The following is a 27,076-nucleotide window of genomic DNA, read 5'->3' as shown; positions in this document are numbered from 1 at the left end:
CTCAGTCCAATACTCAATAGCCTGATGTGTGACAGCTGGTTTTGTCATGGCAAATGATGAAACATTTTCGATCGACTTCGTGATTTCGTGTATGACTCGTGATAGCCAAATTATTGAATAGCTACACCACTCCACAATAACTGTTAGTCTATCCTCTGAACAGTGCAAGCGAACTAATCATTTTTGAGCCGACCCCTTTCAACTACCGTTTTTTCTCGAGTTCCGGATATTCTTCTCTGACCGAAGCAGAACGACATCGAAATTCTGCATACCAGTTGAAAAAAATCTTTTCTGAAGGTGATGTATTAACAAAAGTTGATCGAATTGATTTGAGGCATCGTTACGAAAATAGTAAAAAACCCGTCCATGTACCCTTACCTTTTTCTCACTGCAATGTCTGTATAAACTCTCACTGTAAACAAACTACTGAACCAGTCCGAGAGTGTCTAGTATGATAAAAAAATTACTATTCGGTTAAATATATTTCAATTCTTTCAATTTAAATCGGTGTTTCATACTAGAATGTCGTGTTCCCAGTTTAGCACAGCTTTGCCATAGGAGACACGAAAGAGGTCGAAGACATCCGTCTTCTGGTCGGCTCCTGATCGTTGTCAGAAGGAGGCTAGTTTTTGATTACGCAAAGACTTCTATGATTTGGAAAAGAACAACCCGGATTTCTTTACGTAATCAGTATGAATTTTATAATTACCTAAGGGACCTTTAACAATGAACAGTAAAAAAAAATTGCATTTGCGAATGAAATCATTAATAAATGTGGGAGCTATGAGTTGTATAGAAGACAAGGGCGGCCTTATGTACACGACCAGGATGCCGCAGTATTCTCTGCTGTAGTAAAGGCTGTTTGACATTTATAAAAATAATATGCCATGGAGGTTAAAAAAGTATAAAGGATAAGAACAGAATAAGTAATCTGGTTAATACTAAATATTTTCAAACAATTCTCACTAGCAAATCAGGGCTTATTTATAAACAATATATCTTACATAAGTACTTTTTTAATTGTGTGGTGCGATCAGATTTCAGCCTTCTCTGTGCTGTCTCCTTAGTTTACGTTTTTGTCACAAATTACAGTCATTACGTTCCTCCTTCGTTAAAGACAATTCTTGCACTGTCCAACACCTTCATAACAATATCTTGCCGATTTACAGTTTCGAACATAAATCACTTGAATTTCATTAATTAATAATGTTGTCTGCACGCTGGCAAGACCGCTCACTTTTATAGCTTAAAGCCGACCTTCTTTATGTTTTCACATTACAAGCAGAAGTACATTAAAAATCTGAAAATCTACAAATGTTTTTTTACTGTCATCTTTTACTGTTGAAATGTTTCTTTGACTGCGCAACCGATGTATTAGCGTCCGCGCTAGATGCGCATCTTTACAGTTATGTAAATTATATTAAAAAATGTCTTTCAATGAATATGTCTCATCTCATAAGTTGATCATTTAATATACAGATAGATGAATGCTTTTCCAAGGGTACTCACAGCTTTCATACTACGGAAATCCCAATAATATTACAAGTGCCATTGTATTAAGCATAACTAATTAATTTTTAAAACAATAGTAATGTCGCATTTCAAACCAGCCATCTAGTTGTCCTTTTTTAAAAACCTAAAAGGAATCAGTGTAACGCAGAAGGTATGTGCAGAGATGAGGCATTCGTCTCTGTTACTAACAGCCTAAACCGATTCAAGATTCATGGTATAGGAATCGAGTTGCAGGTTGCCTATCTGAAGGCTCCCAGGGGCTGAAACTTTGATTTTCAACATTTCGTATAATTACTGACCGAATTTAAAATTTTAAAATGCTGCCATAAGAATTTGATTAAGAGGTATAATCTCATGCAAAAAGCACAAAGCAGTAAGAAAAGTATTACAGCTAAATATTGTGTGTAGGTCTCGAAGTAACTAACTCTGGAGTGCAAATACCCAGACGCAATTCACCCACTATTTGAGAAGGAGAGCAATTTGTGACTTGCAACGAACATTACACATAATTTCAAACCTTTACGAAACATTCTCCCGCTAACATCTCCTCCACAAAATGACGAAAGGAAAAAAGTTTGTCTCTTACTACGTTTTTCGTTATTCATGCAGTAAAACTGCTACATTAGGCATGATGACTCAATTTGTTACTTCTTTACAACTAGCTCGATTCGCAACACATTTTCCAAAGAGTACCCAAATACACCACTGATGTACCCATAAAATTGTACGGCTTTTAGTTCTGGAGACATGAGATGATAACCTTTGAGATGCGTGAAAAGCTAGCTTTTGCTTAAAGAGGAGCGCAAATCACCCGGACCATACTCATCCACTGCTTGAGAGCAAGTAGCGACCTCCAACTCACCTTAAACGTAATTTGAAACCTGTTGTAAACTTTTGCTCATTTACTCGAGAAATTTAAGATTTTTAAAATCTCTGACTTCCTTGCAAGAAATTTAGAGGGGGAAAATCATAAACTATGACAAGAAGTTTAATCATCTGCTGCAATAATGTTGTAGAAAAAAATATAAAATTAAAAAAAAATAAAGGAATAAAAAGGAAAAATTAAAAATAACAAAATCATTTAAACGTCCCAATGTATTATGTGCATAGCCAGTGCTAATCCTGGATAAAACATGTGGGCCGTCCAGTTGTTGCCAAGGCTGTTTCGACTACGCTGAGAAGTTTCGTTGGGAAGCCATTAAGCATCGTGCATATAGTCCCAATCTCTCTCCACGCGATTTGTGAGCCATGAAGGAAGGCATTCGTAGTCGTCGGTTTGTTTCGGACGACGAGCTGTACACGCTGGTATTATCATGATTCTGCAGGCAACAGCATAATATTTCTATGAAGGCACTTATCGTTTTGTCTCACAGTGGGATAAATGTATAGCGGCTATGGAGCTTACTTTTGAAATAATAAACAGTTTACTTGCTTTTTTTCCATCTGTCTCGTTTCCAAATGACTGCCGCTTACAAATATGTTCAACAGTTGTTAACATTAAAGAAAATAACACGCAAGAGCATGATGGAAACGTGTATGTGCATTTGGTGTGACGTGTTGACAGTTGGTGTAGCGAGGAAGTAGGGGAACAATTCCACCAGCAGAGAAGCAAGCTCAATGTAGTGCAACATCATCACACACCTTAAGTAAAAATATGAAATAAGTCACAAAGCGCTGTTTATTAGATGCAAGTGCAATGTCAGAATACGTAAACAGAAAATCCTGCAGGCAAGAGAAAAGTACATTTTTTGCAGATAACTGAAGCCCTTTCAAATAAATGGAGGAAGGTATGTGTGGTAAAAGACAAATTACATTTATTAATTTGCAAAACTGCATGTTCATTATTATTTTTTACAAATTTGGAACAATAATATTGTTTTAAAACAGCTGTCGAAGTTCCAGCCTCCATTGGTGGTGGCGGACAGGAGTCGAACCGGTGATTGGGGATTACAGGCGTGGACGCCTGAGCTCTTTTACCGCAGTGGCTCTGCCCTTGATACCTGCAATAGTCGTTCGCTGAACGTTCGCTGCAGCACAGGAATCAGCATCCGTTTACCTTGAGGCTTTCCTGTTGAAGTTGTTTTCATGCTTCTGAATTTCTGTGGCTTCCCTAAACAAGAGGGCGTGGTAGCTCTTCACCACAGCAAACTCCTCTGTTCAATGAATTTTACTATGTGGTCTGTCTCACACAGCACGTTTTCACCAACGGCCGATTTCTCCACCTGTCACAACCTGTAATATCGTTTAGATTCGGTTATCCTTGTAATGATGGATCGTCCAGTCATGTCATCTTTCCATTGTAAATGAACGTTGGTTTTGGTTTATGAAATAATGTTTCAGGAGAATTATATTACGAATTTTTATTCTATAACTATCAACGCATTCATGTAATAAGATAATATAGTGTTACGATGGAATCTTCCAAAATACGAATGCAAAATTTATGCGCATTTTGTAGGGCGTTACCCTTGTGATGCTTCTTCAGCACTATTTCAGTACTGTTTTTAGTTACCAATGAGCTTATGAGCACTAAAAAGTTTGATAATAAGAGAATAAAAGGAAATAAATAAAGTAAACTAAAGAATAAAGAAAATGAAGGGAAAGATTTAACGTCCCGTCTGCCGACGAAGTAAGTGCGGACGAAGCAAAAGCTCGAAATGGAGAAGAATGTCGTGCGTGGTTCTCTCAAAAGAAGCACCCCACATTTCACCCAACGCGATTTAGGGAAACCACGAAAATCTAAATGCGTATCACCAGACAAGGAACTGAACCCCTGCTCTCGCGAATGCATGTGTAGTGCTTTTACAGCAGTGCATGAAGTGATGGATATTTCCGCACTGGGTGCAGTTGATAGAAGAGCTGCACGATGCGGAGCAGATGGTGAAGTGGTATGATGAACATGTTTTTGCCCTCGCACAACGGTTCTGATTGTCTCCACAAGACATATCTGTTTGTCGAAATATAGTTATCTAGCCTAAATAATTTCAAGATGCAGTCTTAAATCAGACTTTAACTCAAAAGGCACACTAGTATACATTTTTCCCCATCTAGATCTACACTTGGTGAATGACTGTGAAGTGCGTAGCAGAGGCTATCATTTCTGCCACCACATCTACGCTTACTGTCAAAAGTACGATCTTATTGAGGTATCGAGCGAAATTTGTGCCTGGACTGAGGATTTTTTTAGTAGGCACCAAGTTAACTTCGGGTGCAGCCAGAGAAGTTCAAATGTGTGTGAAATCTTACGGGACTTAACTACTAAGGTCATTAGTCCCTAAGCTTACACACTACTTAATCTAAAATTCCTAAGGACAAACACACACACCCATACCCGAGGGAGAACTCGAATCTCCGCCGGGAGCAGCCGCACAGTCCATGACTGCAGCGCCTGAGACCGCTCAGCTAACCCCCCCCCCCCCCCCCCCTCCCCCGGCAGCCAGAGTAGCGTGTTGCGACCCTTTCTATGCATGTTTTATATGAATGCCCTTGTGGACAATATTAACAGTAACCTCAGATTTTTCGCAGATTGTGCAGTTATCTATTTTGAAGCACTGCCTGAAACAAGCTGCATAAAAATTCAGTCATACCTTAATAAGATTTCTAAGTGGTACAAAACCTGGGAACTTGCTTTAAATGTTCAGAAATTTAAAACTGTGCACATCAAAAAAAGAGAAAAAAAACATAGTATCCTATGACTATAATAAAAGTGAATCACATCTGGTATTGGTTAACTCATACTTTGTAGAGATATGAAAAGGAATGATCGCATGGGCTAAGTCCTAATTAAAGCAGGTGGCAGACTTCGGTTTATTTGTAGGATACAGAAGAAATGTAATCAGTCTAGAAAAGAGATTCCTTGCAAATCGTTCGTGTGACCCAACCAAGAATATTGCTCAAGTATGTCTGACCCGTACCAGATATAATTAACAGGGGATATTGGACGCATACAGAGAAGGACAGCAAGATTGGTCACAGTTTTGTTTGACACGTGGAAGAGTGTTACAGGGATGTTGAAGAGTTTGAGCGGCAGACTCATGAAGAAAATTCACGTCTATCCCGAGAAAGCCTACTAATAAAGTTTCAAGAGTCGGCTTTAAAAGATGATACCATTCAATATATTACAAGCCTCTACGTAACGCTTGCTTAAGGATCGTGAGGACGAGATTACATTAATTACAGGACACACGGAGGCATTTAAACAATCATTCTTCCCATACTCCATACATGTGCGGAACGAGAAGAACTCTAAAAACTGGTACATGGGACGTACCCTCCGTCACGCAATTCGCAATGTTTCGCAGAGTACAAGTGCAGATGCGGATAACCAGTCAGTCCAAAAAGTTTCGAAACTGGAGTAGTGAAAAATAGAGAAAGTTTTAGATGGAGTTTTTCATGTTTCAGGCGTTCTCTTAGTTACCCCACCCCCTGAGTAAAACGCGCAGAATGTCCACACAAGCATATGAAACTGTTATAAAAGTCGTTGTTTGGGATAGCGTTCAACTCGCGCTTCACACTGACTTGAATGTCAAAACGCTGACCCTTCACGTGAATTTCTTCACCGTGTCGTTTTGTGGTAGATACGTATTCATTAGTTTTTTTTTGTGGGAAAAGAACTGTCCGCGTTTTGGGTTTCAGTCAAGTCGTGGCTGGCGTTCGCGCGCCGTAGTTTTTGTTCGGAAGCCATCGTGTGCGGAACAAAATTCGCACTTATCGTTCTCTTCTTCAAAACATTATGGAGAATGTCTTGAACACTTAGTTCAGAGATCTTGCTCCACTGTGATTTGTGACATAACAACGTTGACACTCTACGGCAGCACGTCCACTGCTTAACATTGCCTGCTTACAACAGACGGGCCGAATGCACATCTGTTACTTACAGTTGTTAGTTCAGTCTGCCACCGTAGTTAGTACGCTGATGTCGCTTATGCGCCAAGAATAAAATCAGTCCCGGAACTTTTTGAATGGGCGATCTATGTTAAGAATGCATCCATGTTAACGAGTGCTTCATGGGAAGAGCAACTGCTTGTACGCCTCTCCACGAGATTCTAAGTGTTATTTTTATTTGCATGGTCAGTCGAAAAGTCCGTACCTGAAGACTGGAAAGCTGCACAAATCACACAAATATCAGAGAATGAAAGTAGGAGTAATCCACTGAATTATACACCCACATCACTGACGTCGAATTACAGTAGGACTTTGGAACACATACTGTGTCATAACATTACAAACTGCCTCCAAGAAAACGATCTGTTGACAAATAGACAGCACAGATTCAGAAAATATCGTACTTACGGAAGACAACTAGCTCTTTAACCTCGCGAATTAAAGAGTGCTGTCGACACGGGATGTTAAATTGATTCCATATTTTGAGATTTCGAGAAGGCTTCTAATCAAATTGCATGCCTCAGTTGTAAGACTGGATTGTTGGTTTGCTTTTAGAAAGGTCACAGTTCGTAGTACTTGACGCAAATCATCGAGTAAATCAGAAGTAACTTCTGGCGTGTCCCAAGAAAGTATTATAGGCCCTCTGCTGTTCCTGATTCACGTCATAGAAGACAATCTGAGGAGCCCTCTTAGACTAATTTCAGATGACACTGCCTTTTATCGTCTAATAAAGTCATCAGATGATTAAAACCTATTGAAAAATGATTTAGACAACGTATATGGTCGTGTGAAAAGTGGCAGTTGAATCTAGATATTTAAACGTTTGAAGTCATTCATGTAAGTGCTAAAAAAAAATGCGCTTAATTTCAGTTTCACAATAAACCATACAAGTCTAAAGGCTGTGAATTCAACTAAGTACCTAGGGGTTACATTTACCGATGACTTGGAACGATCACGTAGATAATGTTGTGAGGAAGGCAAACCAAAGACTGTGGTTTATTAGCAGATCACTAAGAAAGTGCAGTAGGTCACTAAAGAGACTACTTTACACTACGCTTCTTCGCCCTCTTCTGTTGTGTTGCTGTGCGGTGTGGGATTCGCATCAGATGGGACTGACGGAGGACATCAAAAAAGTTCAAAGGAGAGCAGCACGTTTTATATTATCGCGAAATAAGAGAGAGAGTGTTACGGACATGTTACGTGAATTGGAGTGCAAGTTATTAAAACAAAGACATTAGTCGTTGCGGCAGGATCTTCTTGTGAATTTTCAGTCACCGACTTTCTCATCTGTCAACAAAAATATTCTGTTGGCGCAAGCCTGCATAGGGAGAAATGGTCACATGATAAAATAAATCAGAGCTCGTACGAGAGTGGAACGGTAGAGAAATACTTTGAAAGTGATTCGATAAACCCTCTGCTACGGACTTAGATGTGATTTACGGAGTAATCATGTAAATTTACGTTTAGAATATATACGTAGGAGGGCTGGAGAATATTCGTGGTTTTTGCCATGAAAGACTTCTAAGACGGTTCTTGTGTGAGATGGACTTTTTTTGTACGTTGCACAAATAGGAGCACCACTGGATTCAAATATCATGGCACAGATCAGTGCAGACAGATCATCAGTTTGCCAATCATAAGCTGGAATAAGCATCATTCATGATTCTGTTCCTGTAACTACTGGTATGGCTGAATTTGTAGACAGAGACATACGCCTAACAACAGCCACATCATCATCAATGGTACACTTCCTTATCTTTCAAAACAGCAAGATGTTTGTCTGGTCAGTATGACTGCCGGAAAACGCAGATCAAATACAACGAACCGCTAATTGGTACCATTTCTCTACATTTGTAAAGACAGATATTTACGTGACACATGTTACGCTTGATTATACAGAGTGTCTCACAGTTAATAGTGAAAAGTGACTTGGGAGAAAGTGTCTGATAATAGGAGCAAAAACAATACTGGGAACATCGCAAACGAGCCTTTTGCGAAAAACTGCGAATTTTTTATTTCGAACCACCACTGATTTTGTTATGAAATGTTGTCCTATTCAGTATAAATGAATTTGGAATGCGTGTAATTGGATTCATATTTTACCCGTAGCCCATGAGTGCGAAATGTGGTACACGAGTAATCGGGTACCAGCGCATTTTACTTCTCGCGTAATGTGACATCTAACGCATCAATATGGGGGATAGCATTGTGCATCATATTAAATGCTCCACGCCTCGTTAGGAACACCACGATCCACGACGTCTTACAAATAAACACTTTTCCAGAGGAGATCCGATCCACATCTGAAACTTTTTATGCCATTTTCCTTCCTCCACCAACACATTCATTCTTCAATTACCCACGCACGCTATCAATGGCCAGCACAAACATAAACGTCCTAAACTGGTGCTGTTACCGCGTAAGTAATCTAGACTGTGGCTGACAACCGGGTGCACTATTCTAACCATTGTTCTCATATATTTGTGTATGATGTCAGTCTCACATCATTCTAAACAATGTTCTGTAACAGTTCAAATTGTCATGCTGTAAGCAGTATTGTGCACTGCGAATTGTGTTTTGCTCTTTTATTTCACAATGTATGTTGTCCAATAGGTTTGTGTAGGATTATTTGTAAATCTTTCATTATTTATAGTTACTAATGACCCAATCCTTGTAAAGGAACCCTTGAATCCATATTCTATACTCATTTGTATTTTGGCATGTGGCGTTTTTGTTTGCCCCATTACTGTCATTTTCTGCTAGATATACGGAATGGTATGTAGTTCAGTGTAAGGATCCTCGGGTCTAAACCCTATAAAATAAAAAAAAATAATTAATTAATTAAAACATTAAAAAAACATCGTACTGCACCCATATCCACATTTATACCCTGCAAATCACTGTGAAATATATGCCAGAGAGTACGTCGCCCTTTCCCAATTTTTAGGGCTTTCTCCCGTTGTATTCATCCGTGTATCGTGGGAAGAATGACTGCTTAGTGCCTCTATGCGTACAGTAATTACTCTAGTGTTGTCTTCGTGGTTCCTATTGGAGCGATACTTAGAGGGGGGAGGGGGGTAGCATGTTCTTAGACTGATCGGTCAAAGCTAGCTCTAGAAACTTCCTAAGCAGGTTTTCACGCTTAGCATTTAAGATCACCTGACCTCAAACCTCTGGATTTTCCTGTCTGGGGTAATCTCGGGAGAGAAGTGAAGTGTTCAGAAATCCTTCTGATACGATTGGAAACGCGGATTGTACCGTCTCTTCACGATTGACGAGGTTTCCGCGGGTGTTCGAAAGAATTCGTAGTCCAGTGTATGAGACGAATGCAGTATTGCATCCAAATGCGAGAAAGACGACTGGAACACTACTGAGCGACCCAGCTCATTACTAAAAATCTATTATCCACCATTTTTTAAGCTACAGTCTTCTGTCCGGTCTGATGCGGCCTGTCACGATCTCATTTCTAGTGCCAAGCTCTTTATCTCCGAGTAGTAGAGCGAATCCAGTGGGGGCGGGGGATGGGTATGGGGCTGTAAACTTCCCCAGAACTGCACCTAATTCTTCTTAATCTAAAAAAAAGACGGATATAGAGAGAGAGGAGAAGAAGAAGAAGAAGATGAAGGAGGCGATTGTTTGCAACATTGCTGTCAGACTTATCAGTCTGTAAAATTTTTTCGCTATTGCAGTCGGTGTTATATTACATTAGGAAGACATCTTTGTTTACTCTAGAGGACTAGCAGATAGCACAGTGACACAAAATTTCTACTCCCACCCTCCTCCCCCGCCGCAGACCAAAATCCTGGGTTCGACTTAAATATTCCAGTCTCTGTCTTCCTATACAGTTTCTACCTTCTACAGCTCTCTCAGTTATCGTGGATGTCATTCCTTTTAGCGTTTATTATTAGCGGCGAGATATTGTCGCAAAATCGACTGCCACTGGAAACTGGATCGAATTCAGACACTGATTTAATGTTATCTGAATAAAAACACGCATCTCTATTATATAGTTCACCAAAATGCTATTGTTCCTCCAAGTACAGAAACGGCGCGTTTTTATCCTTTTCTGCGTCTGTACAGCAACACAGTCAGGGCACAAGCGAGTTTTCTTGTTACTGTTAATTTTTTTAACAATGAAAATATTTTATGATCGCTGGCAGGACTCAGCTACACTGAATAAATTCAATAGAGCTGTGTAGCCAATTGAAAGAGAAGAAAACCAAGCAAAAATGCAGAGGCGTTGCTGATGAGAAACTAAAAATAGCCTGACAATCTTACGTTCCTCACAGGGGTGGTGGTTTGACAACCTCATTCAGCGGGCACGAGTGTACAATAAACTGTAACATGCAGCATGCTAAAGCAGGATTGTGTGTCTTGTTTTTGAACACCACAAGTGAAATCTGAGCCAAATACACTTATACTAAGTAGGACAATATTCCATGCTGCAGTGAGTCGCAGCTCATGTCCCCATAGCGGCACTTATCTAGTAAACCATCGCCAAGCTACCCCACCCCTACAGGTGTATCTCCTTTACTTCAACGGCTTGATGTATGTGTGAATTAAGCTGTAAGCTATGTCGCTGACAAAAGGAAGAGCTACATATACCTGTATTACACAGGTATAACGTGCTCGTGAACTATTTAAAAGACGCCGATATCCACATTTGATCTTAAGTCCCCCTAAGTTGTGTGGATCTTGTCCCCCTATGGAACCAGCTCGTTTCGAAAACCGGGTTTGTGTTTTTACTTTGCATTAAGAACTTAACTTTGTAAGCGACGCCGTTGTCCAGCTTCCAGATATAAGCAGCTGTGGATGCCATTCTCATCTGGAACAGGCCCTGTTCGAACACTTGGTAGTAATTTTGCCTTCTGATTTCAATAACGAACTTATCTTGGCACTTCACATTGTTATCATTGCTCTACTGTGAAAACTGCACTGATATTACCGTGGCCTTGTTCTAACTACTGCTGGCTGTATCGTGTTCGTTTTTAGTGTTTTACTTTACGTTAAGAACTTATGTTTGTACATCGAACTCTTTTTATTATTCAGCTTTGAAAATTGTAATTACTTTAATTGACACTTTCGTAAATACTATTGGCTGGTTGGTCTTTGCTGCCGAAAGCCAAAATAAATACATAAAAAAACAGCGAAACCCACGTTTTGTTGTATATTTTCATAGGTGTCAGTTTTCATTATAGCTTATGATACGGTCTGTATGATGTTAACACTGGTGCCTCAGCAAACTGAAAAATAGAATATTAAAGGAATAATGACCTGTTGCATTTAGAAAAAAAGGGGAAGCTCTTCCTTTTGTCAACGTTATAGCTTACCGCTAAATACACATATGCGGCCATTTTTCTTCCTGTCAACAGTAAAGCAAACGCTTCCATCTTCTCCCGTTTATGTTGCTTCCTCGTTTCGTTCCTCAGTCACACTGTTGTCTCTGCGCCTCTCTTCGTTCCCCGCTTTTCTATCACGCTCCTATTTCTCTCCCTCTGCCACCCCTTCTGCAACGTCCATTCCTGCCACTGAACTTAGCTTAAATTTAGGTGATTGTAATTTTACGATTTTAAACATGGTTGACGTCAACAACCATAAATAAATTTTAAATAAATAAAGAATACAGCCAAAAGTTTGCGTAAGTTTATTGTTAAAACCTCGTAGACAAAACTCGTTGTAGTCATAAAGCTTACATTTCAGCTATTGCTTTATCCAAACGTTTACATTTACCAAATTTTCTACTTACTCTTAGACCTCTAACAACGTAGACTTCCGACAGGATAGTAGCACATCACCCTCTAGCGAAAAATGCCTTCACCGGAAAACAAGGACGAGCAAACTTGACGAAATTCTGCTGTCAAGCGGCTAAAGAGGTGAAAAACAACCTTCATTGTAATTTGCCTTTTCTTCTCTGCTTCTGATTAACTTTCTACTGTAGTTACTATTGCTTTCCACTGTTCATGTTATATTCGTCTTGTGACTGAAGCTCATGTTTAGTTCTGATGTAGAATTACAGAAATACGCTTCTGCTTCGAGCAAACTTTGTTCACGACAGAACCGTATTTCTAATATTCGTATCATAGTGACATCTAAGTATTGGATACCATTTTAAACACAAATCCTTTTACAACCGCTTTGTCTTCATGCGAAAGTTGTGGTTCTGATCCTGCCATTATGAACAAATAAATAAATAAACAATCTGCAATGTACGTGCATCTCTTCTGTAATAATATCACGGAAACAAGTCACTAACGAGTGGTCGTTTTTAACCCCCAGGTGGGCGCGCCGTTTTTTAGAACAAGAGAAGCCGCGCGGCGTACCAACGATAGCATAAACTTACATTATATGAGCTAAATCACTGTTTAGTTAAACAGTAATAAAATACACTTTCATTATATCGCTCTGTTGCCGCGTACAAGCGTTACCTCACACTAATGACGCACTCAAAACATTAAACAGCGCAGTTCCATCAGATGCCTGTCGGCCGTTTATTTGATTACTACTCGTACACTACTGCCTCAGAGTGAGATTGTGTTGCTAGCTCAGAATTTGGGTGATTTTCTTGCGTGCTTATTTTATGTTAGCGCAGCTGACTTGGAGTATGACAGCACAAGTGATGACTGTGTTAAAAAAAAAAAAAAAAATGGTTCATATAGCTCTGAGCATTATGGGACAACTTCTGAGGTCATCAGTCCCCTAGAACTTAGAACTACTTAAACCTAAATAACATAACGACATCACACACATCCATGCCCGAGGCAGGATTCGAACCTGCGACCGAAGTGGTCCCACGGTTCCAGACTGTAGCGCCTAGAACCGCTCGGCCACCTCGGCCGGCGATGACTGTGTTACCTGAAGCAGTAATGCGGGAGTACGTACGAGCTCGCAATTGTAGGACAATAATGAGATGGTATAAAAAAACTTTTTTTAGTAACTGGCGCACTTTTTAGTTAGGTTGTCATACGCGCAAACTTTTCATTAAGAAAAGAAGCGACTGGTTTCTGTTCCTCGTAGAATTTGGGAGCCGTGGCTCTTGGCGCCGGCGGGCTGTTTGAATGAGAAAGCACACAGGTCAGCTAACCTGCACCCCTTTCCCCCTCCCGCGGACACAGCTTCCCCCACCAGGACGCCAGTGGCCGCCCCTCCCGGCCCCTTCCACGACAAGACACGCCCGCGTGGTCAGCCCGGCGCGCGGCTCCCTGCGGCGACTCGCGCGCCGCCCAGCGGCCGGCGCCTCAACGAACGGGCCCGAGAGCAGCCGAGCCGCGCCGAGTGTTGACGAGGCTCGGCGGTGACGGCGCGGCTGTCGGGCGTCAGAGGCGCACGCAACTGCGAGCCCACAGGACACGGGAGCAGAACAGAGCAGGCGCGGCCCGGAGGCCACGGCGACGCACACCCGACCCAGCGCCCCCGCGACGCCGACGCCGGCGGCCGGCCGCACGGCACCGCAGCCGCCGCGGCGCGCGCCACTCGCCACCGGACACTGCAGCGCGACGCTGCGCGCCCGACGTGCCGATATAAATCAGGTGGGGGAGTGACGGAGAGAACAAGTGAGAGACAGAGAGAGAAAGAGAGAGAGGCGCGGACAAGGACAGAGAGAGAGAGAGAGAGAGGTAGCGAAGGTCCGAGGGAGGGGGCCGGACACGACGGCGACGACGCTACAGCAGCCGCCGTCGCCGAGTTGGACGACGACGGACGGCGTGGCGCAGGACAGGCGGCGTGGCCGCGCGCGAACTGTGTTGTCCCGGCGACGCGCCCACGCACCGAGTGACGCCGGCGCGCGCGCCCGCTGGGGGGTGTGACACGGCGGCTGACAGCCCAGGAGGACCTTCCGACGCCGACGCCGAAGCCGACGCCGGCAGCGCCCCGGCAGCGCCGCGCTGAGGACATGTCGCGCCGCAAGCAGGCGCGGCCCAGCCGACACCTCGAGGCCGACGCCGAGGACGCGCTCGCCAGCGGTAAGTACCGGACACGGACGCCGGGCGTCGGCGCCGCAGCCGCCGCCGCCGCCACGCCGCCAGCCGTGCCAGCGAGTGCCTCGTGCAGTGCCCATGTGTCGTGAAGTTCCACCAGTGTGTCGCTGCAGAGTCCGCGCACGATAAAAATTCCGGCGTGCAAAACACGCCCCCTTGTTGGCAGTGTGTCCCTCCATCACCCTCTCCAGTACACCGGTCCGCCTACCCGCCGCGCGGAAATTAACGCGTGACTTCCCCGTGTAACAGCCTTTACTTTACATCGGAAATTACCATATATTTACGAGTTATTAGAGACTCCCTCGCAGACTTTCACCAATGAAATCTGCCGTCTTTCCAGCCGCGTAACAGCAACGTTTCTACTAGTTTCCTACTCGTAATCTTCCGGTGGAGGTACTATCGTGCAGAAGATGAGGAGCGAGAAACCTGCCGATAACCGTAGAAAATTTGGTAAACATAACTACGTTTTCGTTCGGACAGAGCAGTGACTGAAGTTTAAGCTATATGATTACGTAGCAGATATGCATTACCAGTGATATTTTGTTCTTACGTTGTCATGCGATCAGTATTCCGTTATCAGACGCTGTTTTGGTTCTTAGTTCCGTCTACAAGAGTCGGAGGTATATTTCGTTGAAAAGTGCCTCTGTTATAGTATTTACGATACATTAATTCCTACCCCAACAAAGCAGAAACCAAAGAAAAGAATAAGAAATAAGAGCTATTCTATTTCATGACTTGTCATTAACCCAGGGACGAAAATTTCTTATCCTGTTGTTCAGAAAAACGTTCGTTAGAATATTTTAACTCACGCGCTTTAACAAATATTATCCATTTGCGATGTTTAGCTTCCTCAGGACGAAAGTTGCGTAAGAAAGCACACAATAAAATATAATTTTGCACTCATTCGGATCAGTGCGTGTCTGGGCCGCATTAACGAAATATTTTTCAGACTATGCCCCTGGAAACATATATATTAATAGTGTTCTTGCCCTCATAGCGACAAAAGTTATGAGAAATGTTTTATGACACCATGAGTTGCATGTTTACAACTTAGTCAGTGTTTGGTTAACTTGTCATGTCCGCTTCAGTCAAAATAATGAAATTAAACGAAAAATGTTTTCGTATTATAATCAGTGATTATTACTGCGATGCAGAACTCATAAAATTGAAAGCTATTTGACACGTTCCCCGCATTTTCAAAGTATCGGAGCGGAGGAAATGGATGAAATGTCAACAAATGTAAAGTGATGACAAAAAAAGATAAAATCAGGCTACGTTCTTGCAAACGATTAATACAGATAACTATCGTAAGCTCTATAAATTTTCCGAGAAAATGTTACTTGAAATGTGAGTCAAACGTTTATTCATACTAATAACGACTGTGGTCTTCTACTCAATGCTTGCATTACCTCTGACATATTGTAATCAAGTAAAATTCATTGTATTCTCTGTTGTTATATTCTTCGTGACGTTACACGCAGGAAGTAAATTGAAAAACCTCGAAATCACACCACTGATGTTAAATACCGCGAAACGGAAATGAGTTTCGAGTCAGAATACGGAGTCTTTCAGTGAATAATTACGGGTATTCTGTACATTTTAAGAACGAAATCGGCACTGAAAAATAAGTATTTGATAACTCTGAAAGGATTTAATGCTTCTACTCTCAAGACGCTACAGGTACGGTCGTTCGAATGTGAATTACGAACATCGCGCTTTTCGAACACCGCTGTTACTCTCGCTGGGGGTGTCATCTTAGGTTTGTCGAGAAGATAACCAATTCAAAAATTGCCAATGCTCGAGTGAATAAAATTGACCGTAGGATACCAGAGCAGCGATAACCGGACGATGTAAATCGAAGTGCCCTACCTATGTTTCTTTCCAGGAAACACATGCTTCACTACTAACATGGCACTAAGTAATAGCAGTTTGACAGTTGATAAGGAGAGAGTGAAATTTTTTGTTTTATTGTTTTTGGAAAGGTAATTACGTTTTTGTACTTAAGCCAATCGTCTTTATCAACGGTTGACTTCTATGCTACCACAAGAATGGTTGCTACAAAATCGCCACCTTAACTGTGGAGTCGCTTTCTCATTGTTTGTTATTTTTATAATATTTCCGGTTTTTATAGGCTGTTTCAGTTTGTTTGCAAGAGTGTGATTAACAATCTAGATTTCAATACTCCTTTTGTAGAGAGTAGCAATGCTAAAAAATAAATAAATAAATCAGTAATTTATTCCTATCGACCACATAGGAGTTTCTTTTTGCCCTACAAGAACGCTCTGGTTATAAACTAACTCAAAATCATTTGTACGAAAATAAAATCAACTTGGATTTTTCATAATTCTTGCAAAAAATGGTTTGCGTCATAGTACAGTGAAAGCTTGGGTTAGTGGCGTGAACTCGAGATTTTGAACTAAATTTCCTTATTCTTAGATCTATGATGAGAAAGCCATTACGGAAATAAAAAGAGACATCACCAACTCTGACTGAACAATAATTCCTGACATATCGTTGAAATTGATTACCATATAGCAAAATACTTTCATAGCGTGCGTGAATATTAGAGAGTGTGCGAAAGTTGGATATGTGACAACACCCTACGCAAAATATTCATCACAGACTTAGCTTTCTCCAGCGACATGCCTGAAATATTGTAGTGAAATTTTCATAGTGACATTCTACCGCATCAAGTGATAAAATAAGAAAAATAGTGTTTGACATGTAATACGCATGAGTGCATCATGTTTTTAAGTGGGAAAGCTTGTGTGTCTCCTTACATGCAATTAACCCGTTATTTTAATGCGAGGCTTTGCGCAACTAATACGGTTGAGTAAAATAAACCAGCTCTATATACTGAGACAAAATGTCTTGAGTGTCGCGGCACGTTCGAGGGATTTTTTCCCCCCTATTAACAGTTGTAGTTGGGTCACATACTTGCACAGTATCTATATGATGAAGAAACTGTGTCTAGATACTAAAGTAGTGGATGTTTCTGTGTCCTATTTTGATTTCTTTTATGCAGGAAAAACGTAACTACGTATGTTGGAAGTATTATACGTGTGTCACAAGGTGTGAATTCCTACTGCTTTAAAAAAAATCTTTGTCTGAAGGCCTGCAAACAATTTAAATATGTGCATTAGTGGATTCCAAGGGAGATCGACTACAGGTGACCTCTCCCGTGTTCAGAATTCGTAATTAATCTTTTATGCCCTTGCAAACGTTTGCTAAATGTTTTGCAATACGCTTCGATACTGCGGACGGGCATTCGTGCGGTACTAATACCCAAAGGTTATTTGTAATGATTAAAGAAACTTACCGTGCGTTTACCTTAGCGAGTCATCGTGGTTTTATATAGCACTTCGCATTAATAGAATTTCCACTAAAAAATTTTTTAAAAAAACTGACAGTTCGCAGATTCTTTTGTCGTAGTTCAGGAGTAGCAAACATTCTGCTGACGGCACTTCGCGCTTATTCTGCGTTATCTAACTTGTCAAACAGAGATGATCGTCAAAATACTCTTCAAACTCCGTTACTTGGTTGATTACGCTTAATTTTATCCATATAAAATGCTATTAATTTGTCTTACACTCTGTTAAAATGAATGTAGACGTTTATTTTTTCCCTTAAGACAGAGAATACTCTGGAAGCGTCAGTAGTGTCATATAACCTTTTTCTTTCTTCAGTCCAATCCAGAATCAGAGCTTTTTTTTCATTTGTGGTAATTAGTATTGCTACCACTATCAGCAAATCGTCATGAGGAAGTGCATTCACATCAGTTCTTCCATGGATGTGGTTTACTGCTGCATTCATTCGAATGCAGCTCTGTTCGACTCTTAATGTTGCCAAAGGTTCCTCTGTTTCTTTCTCCACTTGTAGAATATTCACTCTACGTATTCTACCATTTTTAGATATCGTTCTTAGAATTTTCACTTTTTTGTTTCTGCTGAATTTGCTCCTGTGTGTTATTGATGGTACTCTTCCCTCTTAGGCAACAATGCCCTTATTTTTCTTTACCTCTGTGTTGTGTCTTTTTTATCTAGTCTAGTACTTGAATTGAATACGTCTGTTCTGCCCTCTATTTAAAAGGCAAAAAGCAGGAAGTATGGGTCAACAGTATGCGTTTACTATACTGAGAGTTATAACTTACAGGCAGAACGAGAAAGGACGCAGTCACTCATTTTTGGTTGTTGAATGAGGACTAAATTTCGCTTGAAGTATGGTGTCATATTGTTCTCTAAGCATCGGCACATACATGGCAGCGCGTTTCAGAATCATAACCATATATGCGAAAACCTCAATTTGTTTTCCTTGTTTTCGGCGAGCAATAAAGCGTTCAAAAATTGAAATTACTAGAGCTGATCGTCTTTCAAGAGGCTCCAGTAGTTTTTCATTCACGTCAAAAATTATTTTGTTCTTTGAAATGACTCATGACACAATTCCCGAAATTATTTTGTAATTTTAAATGATGCAGTTTCCTTGATATGCACCTCGACGTTCCTATGTCAACCCGAGGGGGTAAATCCTAGGAAAAATATGCCGCAGGTTGTAGATCCAACGAGCGGTAACATTCAGTCGTGATGTTGTTATCAGAGATTACATTAACATCATTGCGATAATCTATCTCAAGAGAGAAAAATGTGAATTAATCAAAGCTTGATTCCCAAGTCACGGAATAGATTACAGAAGATACCTGCAAAATACTAGTTCCTTTCGATTCCTTAATCAGTTTCTGCGCCATATCTTAATTAATATTTTATTCACTTTTAGAACATTTATTTCGTAATAGTTCGGTTAGTTTTTGTGGTTTTGTGGTTGTCTTACTCTGCGTACACATGTCACTCCTTGAAAACACTGTACATGTCATTTACCACTGACATGTGAATGTCTTAAGCACTAGCTTCATAAAACACAACACTTGTGTTCTCACTATGAAACAAAGAATGGTTATTAGAACAGGCGGAAGATAAAAGTTTACTGTATCCCGACTAAATTAAGGTTATCTTCCTGTGTTCACGAAATGAATCACATAAAATTCTAGAAATCACGATAGTTTCGTGGGCAAAGTATAACTTTTTTCTGACAGGCGAAACCTAGTGAATGTTGCACGCAGGACTCGCTGATTACAGCTGTAGATTCGGCTTCCAGGTCGTTAATAAAGACCCAAATTGCGCATTGTTTCAGTTCAGCATTTTTCATCATTTTACTGCTGGAAGTTTTCATTTGTAACATTTACAATACCTTCCTTGCAACCCTAGCAGTTTTTCGACACGTGAACGCTCGTTAAAATTTTGCTGTCTCTCTTGTATCTTGTTTCCGTTCGTGTTTATCATTGTTGACCATGTATTCATTCGTTTTTAAGATGTAATATATTTGAATTAATATTAAACTGCAACCACAAAACCACTTAACACAATACTTGTCAGTGAGCGTTGAATGTGAAATGAAAAGGGAAAAATCCCTTGTTTTCGTTTCTGTATAATTTATGAAAATGATACCATTGAAAATACCAATGGCAGATTTTGTTTCATACAATTAATATAAGAAGAACGTAGGCTAAAAAAAATTATTGCGTCATTTATATTACACCGTAATCGCGTAACAATGCAGGGTTTGTGAGTACAACTTTTTACAAAACACCATTATTCTTACTCATGTTTAAGACGTGCCTCATCTTGGCTGGTTTTTAAAAATGAAAATACAGAAAACGCAGAAAAAAGATCGGGGTTTACAATACTTTGCGGCAGTCAAACGTAGTGACCGAGCTTTGCGGTGAATGGACTGTGCAACTTCGTATTTTCTCTTGACGAAGCCAGCTCGGAGGATGGCTACTAATGCTGAGTAGAATTCGTAGATGTACACACCCCATAAAGTACAGATCTTGATGCAAAATAGAAGAAAAGGGAATGAAACAACTGATGTACGAATTGTCACGAGATGATGTCAACCACGCGAACACTCGACAAATAATTTATATCAAAAGAGGAACGAACTGTGTAGCATTAGGCTATGTACAACAATTATAGATGCAGTGCTCAGCGTTCATTCATCTTTCTCTTGTCAGTGAAAACATTAATTATTCTGCAATCGTCTTTCTATGTAATGAAAGGTGTCTTCACCCATAACTTGCAGGTAGTGTTCCAGTTACGTTCCCTCGCAGATAATTTTCTAGCATAACCATGTAACACTGGTTCGGCGACTTTATAAATAAGAAATGGAAATTGAACGAATCGAAAGGGCAGATTTTAATATTGCAGTCTACCGCTGAATGGCCTCTTACCATGCGGCAGCAAATTGTTGAAGGTGCCGTTTCTCCATTGTGGAAATTGAGGTTTATGTGAGACTTAATAACTTTTAATGAATTACACACAGTTTGATGTTTAATACATTGTTTACTTATTGAAAAAGCGCGTTGTCTTAAGGTTTCGCGATACCCTCATTGGGTCTCTTTTTATTGCATCACATTAATTCTTCATATCTTCATGCATATACACTGTCATCATACGGAAGTATTTGTGGTTGTATGACAGTGTGCCCCGTGTATTATCCTCAGCGTAAGTAAAAGTGCGCAACAGATACGTTTGGATACAACTGCGTGAATGTAAACCAGTAACATGAGGCAATAACAAGTCATTCGGGGACGGCGACGTGCTGACGAAATTGATCATACCAGTGTAATTATTAAATGGCGGTCAAGGGAGCAAACGGCTATTGTAGTAGTATAATAGCAGCTACTGTTGCACAATGGTTAGTCGACTCAAAAGGTTCTGGTTAGTGTCTAATCTTTTACACATGTCTCAGGGAATGTTTTTTTTAAAAAAAAATTTATACGGATAATGTTTGCTTTTAGTCCATACGTGTACGTCATAACCAGACGGTTGTGTGATACTTTGGACAAAGAGCTGCACGTTGTTTGTTTGAATTTGTTGTACATCTACAATGTAGGCTTCAAGGCACCATGTGATGCGTGGCGGAGGGCACCAATTTCATTTGCGAATGATAGTTGAAAGAATAAGTGTCGATATAACTCTAATTTTCCCGACGTGGCAGTTACGGGAGATTTTTATATAAATTAATATGCTTCTTGACTCATATTGCGAGGTGAGCTCTCGGCTTTTAAGGAACTCTGTGATGCACAACACTTTTGTCATAGCATCTCCCACTGAATTTGTGGAATATTATTGTGACACTCTCTGGCTGACTAAACAAATCCTCAACGAATCGCGCGGCTTTTCTTCGAATCTTTCCCGTCTCTTCTGTTAGTCAAATTTGAACATTCTGCTAGGTCTGAAGACGTTTGTCTCCTGCAGTGCCAAACTAAGAAAAGTAACGAGGTATGTGTGAATACTACTTTGCAAATGTGAAACATTAGTGTAAGCCAGTGGTAAGATACCTGAAGATGGCAGTGTATTGCCGAGATGCAACGTGCTAGTTTGATAAGTATATTTTTAATGACATGACAGACTGTGTCAAATTTACTGCAAAGCATGTTCCCTGGCGTCTTCGCTAAGACACACAAATAGTCAACCACTGTGAAAATTTACGTACTGTACAATACAGAAAAGTAAAATCCGCTAGTGTAGGCAGACTGTGTGGTACCTAGAGAACAAGGCTCTATGGAAGACCGAATAGGCGCTCTAAGAGCTGTAATACCCTCCTGAGCGCCTGTTGCTTATTGGCCATGGGTCATCTTCTGAACGTTAACTAGTTCACTCGTTCGTTGGCCGTGAATTCCGGGCTAAGAAAGGCGCGCTAGCCGAGTGACGGAGACTGTGCATGGGTGGCGGATTGTAGGGAAGCGGGAAATTGGTCTCCCGCAGACGAAGCGGTCCAGCAGACTCCAGGAGGCGTCTGTTGGCGGAGGAGGGTAACAGGTGGCGCCACCGCTCGACGCCGCCACCATCCGCCTCTGATGGCCGCTTAACCGCTCACCGGCTTCGCGTACGGGTTGCGCGATTCTTTTTCTCTCCGAGCACTTTCAGCAAATTCTTGCTTCGATTTCGAAAACCATTTTCCTCCCATTTCTCACCACTGTTCCAATAAAGCGGTAGCCAACGCCTCTTTTCAAATAGGTCACAGGCGTACAGCTCTGACACATCATAGTACCCACACAAGCGGAACTGTGTAAAGAGTAACAGGTAGTACAACGGTAGGATCGAGAAGTGAAACTGTGACGCCCAGAACTCGAAGGAGACATACTTCACAGTTGATGCTTTGCATTCGCTAAAAATGTGCCTCGTAGACCATCTCCCGTGTTGCTTAACATTTTAGGTTTTATTTAACTTAAGTGCAAGTGCTCTTGAACCTGTCAGCGGCATTACGAGGTGTAAATAAGACTGCGCGGTTATGTTTAATCAAGATTCGCGAGAACATTGTTAAAAATAAGTGAAATATCTCATAGTAACTAACGTTCTGCTAAAATATGTCTTGGTCAATAGTACGTTGTAAGTAATTCATCACCGTTACAATTTCCACTCAAGTCGCATTAACATCAGCAATGCTAAACCTTAGTGTAGTAGTCGTACTGCCAGATTTCATCTATAGCAAAACAAAGAATTGTAGGCACATTATCATATGAAATAGCAAACAGCGAAGTAGTAAATAATCATAGGTTATAAAGTAGCCAATAAAGAAAATTATTGTATATTATTCTGTGCAGCTTACGGATATTGACATTTACGTCACCCACATAGGTTATGCTCTTAGAAGAATTTCTGATAGTTTCAAATCATTGTAGAACAGTAAATAATATTGATAGTGGTGCCAGTTTTCAGTCGGAGCTAATTTCTGTTTCCTAATTATTATGTTATATTACTGGGTGTTGTGTGATGTCCTTAGGTTAGTTAGGTTTAAGTAGTTTTAAGTTCTAGGGGACTGATGACCATAGATGTTAAGTCCCATAGTTCTCAGAGCCATTATTATGTTATTCTTATCCTACTCTTATCTAAACTTCAACAGTTTCGGATTTGGAATATTAATTGATCAAAGGTTATTCGCTAGATAATAACTGTGATACGATCAATAAAAAATTCTGCAGACGCCTGCTTTGTGCACAGCGAAAAATGTACCACATTTAGTATGGGGCATCTAATGTTTTAGCATAAATGTTTATACACGCAAACCTTCCTGTTAAGCGACGCATCAAAATATCTCCAAAGACTATTTCCACAACTAAAATATCTAAAAAGAAAAGCATTTTCTTATCTGCATTTCTTTTTTCCTCCCACTGTCCAAACAATACGAAAATTTTCGTAAGTTCACAGACGTGAAAATACACTTCATTGCACCTGAGGCTACGAGCAACTGCACAATTTCGCTGGTCTAAGACAGTAAAACGCCGGTGCACTTCAGATAATTGCTACACAAGTGTTGTATTATTTTCTCTCGTTTTAAATAAGTTTGCAATTTAGGGAAACTATTGCTTTGGATCACAATGTCTGTACTTAGCACAAGAACGAACTATAAAAATTAACAAGTTAATCTCAACTAACTTTTAAACCATGCTGTAGTTTTTCCGGGTTCATTAGAAAGAGACTGGTCCCAAACCCTTACCCAGCACCTTCGTAATTGACGAAATATGACGTTATCAAATTGGAACATGTGGTCTATTTTCAAAAATACTTTTTTATTCACAATTGTCTTGGTGGATTTATAATAATTTACCGGTTTCTACTTTTGTCATCATCAGAACCAGTAATTTTGTTACGAAAGTGGTATTTTTGTATTATTCCGTCACTTCTGCACTGAACAATTTCACTTTTTATTTTCGAAGTGACTTTCGCCTTTTTGAGCCATCGTCAGGAAACAATTGTATAGTGTCCATTAGAGATACTAATGTATAGGAAACGAACCATTAGAAACAAATATACAGTCGACACATCCAGTATGTTTGGTCACGACTTTAGGTGTGAAATGTCAAATCGAGCTCTCGTCAGTCATGTAATGCACCAATTGTAAATTGTACGAGTAATTTAGCACTTCAGTGTGCTGGATCACAATGTGGTGGATTACATGAGAGACGAGTGCTTGGTTTGCCATTACTCACATAATGTCACGACCAAAGATTCTATGTGTGTTGACAGTTATCTTTGTTTTTAATGTTTAGTTTACGTCAGCCATCAAAGTTGATTCCAGGTGAGCAAGACGGGCACCAGATGACTATTCTACGAGTTAATTTTCCCAACAAGGCACTGAGAGTGAAAACTGGTAAAAGACACCAGACGCGATCAACACATTTACAAATAAAAATATTTATATTTTGAAAATGAATTACATACTGCCTCAATCGCAAAAAACGTTTATTTCGATGGCTACAGCTTTCGTTCAGTAATCGACATTCCTCAGATAGCCAAGTGCAGTCGACGTTCTTGGAGTCACATCACCCCCTCCGTTCACCGTCACCGCCTACTATCACGGTGTGACGGTCTGAGGATGGTCAGATGTTGATAGAAACTGGTAACCATCGAAATAAATGACTTTGCGATCGAGACTGTTTGTAATCTGTTTTCAACTACTTTCTAATGTCCTCAAAGATTACTTTTGTATTTCTCATATGCATCTCCGAGTAAACAGGAATGTTTCTGTGCTGAGGGCTAGCATTACCTCAAATCGGTGAAATATCTCGCCTTTCTTGTCCCGTATGCGAAAGCGCTCGCGGCGACTGTTGCCGGGGTGTCGGAGAAAATATCTGATCAGCAAGATACTCCGGCAAGGGCAGCTTGCTCCGCAGGGAGGTGGCTCGTGGCTGCGAGACTTCGGTAGGCGGCCAGCAGCGGGCGCCGGAGGTAAAGACGCTACCAGAGGCTCCAAAGTGACTAAGCGGGGGCCGCGGCGGCTCCGCGATACGCGGACAGCGGCGTATTTGTCGTCCGCGGAGGCGGGAAGCGCCGTGAATCACGCACGGCGCGCAGATCGTCGGCGGGCGCTGAGAAATTGCGCGCTGTATCCGCCGCCATCTCCGCGCGACCGCCAGCGTCGCTGGCTGGGGACTCCTTCTGCCGCGGTCTAAAATTAAAACTCACTTCCAGCCCATTGTGGCCGCACCTAGGCACCGCCCGGTGACCATGGCCCGAGTGTGTACACAGGAAGCCCCGGAAACTTTCTTACCTCATCTTCTCAATGACCGTTCTTTCCAGACATTGATAAAAGCTTTTCTGCCCTTTATTATCAGCTGTAACAAACGCGATGAGGAACGCAGTTCTCCTTATACCCAAACCTCTAGATGTCAGACACTTAGATCGGTACCAAATGTTGCATGTCGATAGAGTATCAAGCAAAACACCGATTTAGTTCGTCCAGTAGAACGTGAATAGATTGTAATTAAATGTAACACCAGAACTACGAAGCACAGGAAAAGCGTATCTGTGAGTAATTATTTGCAGGTCTCGTGTGGGTGAGATGGTAGTGTATGAGTTCGTCGTGTCAAAGATTCCTCATTCAAATCTCACTCACGATAGTTTTTCTTTTTTTAACTGTTTACGTATGAAACTGTTGCATGTAATTTACTTCAAATACTTCTTAGTATGCAACCATTATTGCGAAGCGTTTGTTCTTAATGAATGACACTGTGTGTGTGGGGGAGGGGAGGGGGGCGTCGAGATTGCATTGATTTTTGAATGATTAGTGCTTATTATCGATATTATTATTTTGTTTGTTGTTACTTCTGTTAGTTTTATTATGTGTATTACTACTACTACTACTGCTACTACTCCCTTTACTTCCTCACGTGCAATTGTTTCCTAATTTTTCTGTTCTGATTGTATATTCGGTGAAACTATAAACGTAGTCTATAGGTTTACTACTTTCAAAGAAAGACGTCCAAGAGAACGTTACTGTTAACTCCAACCGCCCTTTTGCATGTCATAGACATGTTGTCCCAAATAACACTTTCACGCATAGTACACAAAAAAATTGTCATGATTGGAGTTTGATTCCAGGACCCTTGGTAAGACGATCCAGCGCTCTACCAACTTCCCCACGAAAGCGATGCTAAATTACGACTCACAGGTCTCCGTAGGTCTGCTGTTACTTTTAATTAACGGTTACTCCCGTTCTGCTGGGCGACAGCATAGTGCGAAGTAGATCGGAGTTTTGGGTAACACTCCGTCGACATACAGCATTTGGTAGCGATCTGAGTGTCTTGACACCTGGAGGTTTGGGTGTTAGTCAAGGTGTTTCGGTAATTTTAATACGGGCGGGCAGCACCCAGGAACCAAGGTCCGATACTGTGATGCAATAGAAATACAGAGTGTTTCGAAGATTTCATATTTGAATAACACAGGATTCTCAGGAGCCCAAGTTGCGATAATTCTGTTTATTCACTCCGGCAGTTAAATGGAAGTGCGCCTCGTCCGTAATCGAGATCAGTTTCTTTATCCTTGATTTTTCCCGAGCATCTGCTAGGCGAATATTTTTCTTTTTGGAGAATTTCTAGGGCCTGTCTTTTGCGTCACAGCTAATTTGTACGGATGCTCAAGCAGAAAACGCCGGATTATACGATCAGTGGACGCCGGCGAAATGTTCAGCGATTGGGCACGTTTTCGTCACGAATGACGAGGACTTGCCTGTAAACTTCTACACACGCGTTCGATGTTCTCGGGAGTTCGAACGGTTTTCTGATGGTCGGTTGACCTCCGATTCGATGCACAGGCAGTTACCAGGAAGTTTCTTGCTCCGTTCAACATTGTTCCACGAGCTGGAATTGCACA

General features: G+C 41.1%; 1 protein-coding gene across 6 annotated transcripts in view; it reads left to right on the top strand.

The window, feature by feature from the left end:
- Positions 1-13,716: 13,716 nt before the first annotated feature.
- Positions 13,717-27,076, top strand: part of LOC126272696 (homeotic protein spalt-major-like) — a 509,054-nt gene continuing 495,694 nt past the window's right edge. For 4 of the 6 annotated variants that reach the window (XM_049975726.1, XM_049975728.1, XM_049975723.1 and 1 more), the window contains exon 1: positions 13,717-14,354. In XM_049975726.1, coding sequence (XP_049831683.1) covers positions 14,285-14,354 — 70 coding nt within the window. In that variant the 5' untranslated portion in view covers positions 13,717-14,284. The remainder of the gene's footprint in view (positions 14,355-27,076) is intronic. The other 2 variants (XM_049975727.1, XM_049975725.1) reach the window with 1 other exon arrangement.

The sequence above is a fragment of the Schistocerca gregaria genome, chromosome 5, assembly GCF_023897955.1.
Source record: "Schistocerca gregaria isolate iqSchGreg1 chromosome 5, iqSchGreg1.2, whole genome shotgun sequence".
Lineage (NCBI taxonomy): Eukaryota > Metazoa > Arthropoda > Insecta > Orthoptera > Acrididae > Schistocerca > Schistocerca gregaria.
The sequence above is the reverse complement of the archived record's forward strand: the minus strand, read 5'-3'. Positions and strand labels throughout refer to the sequence as shown.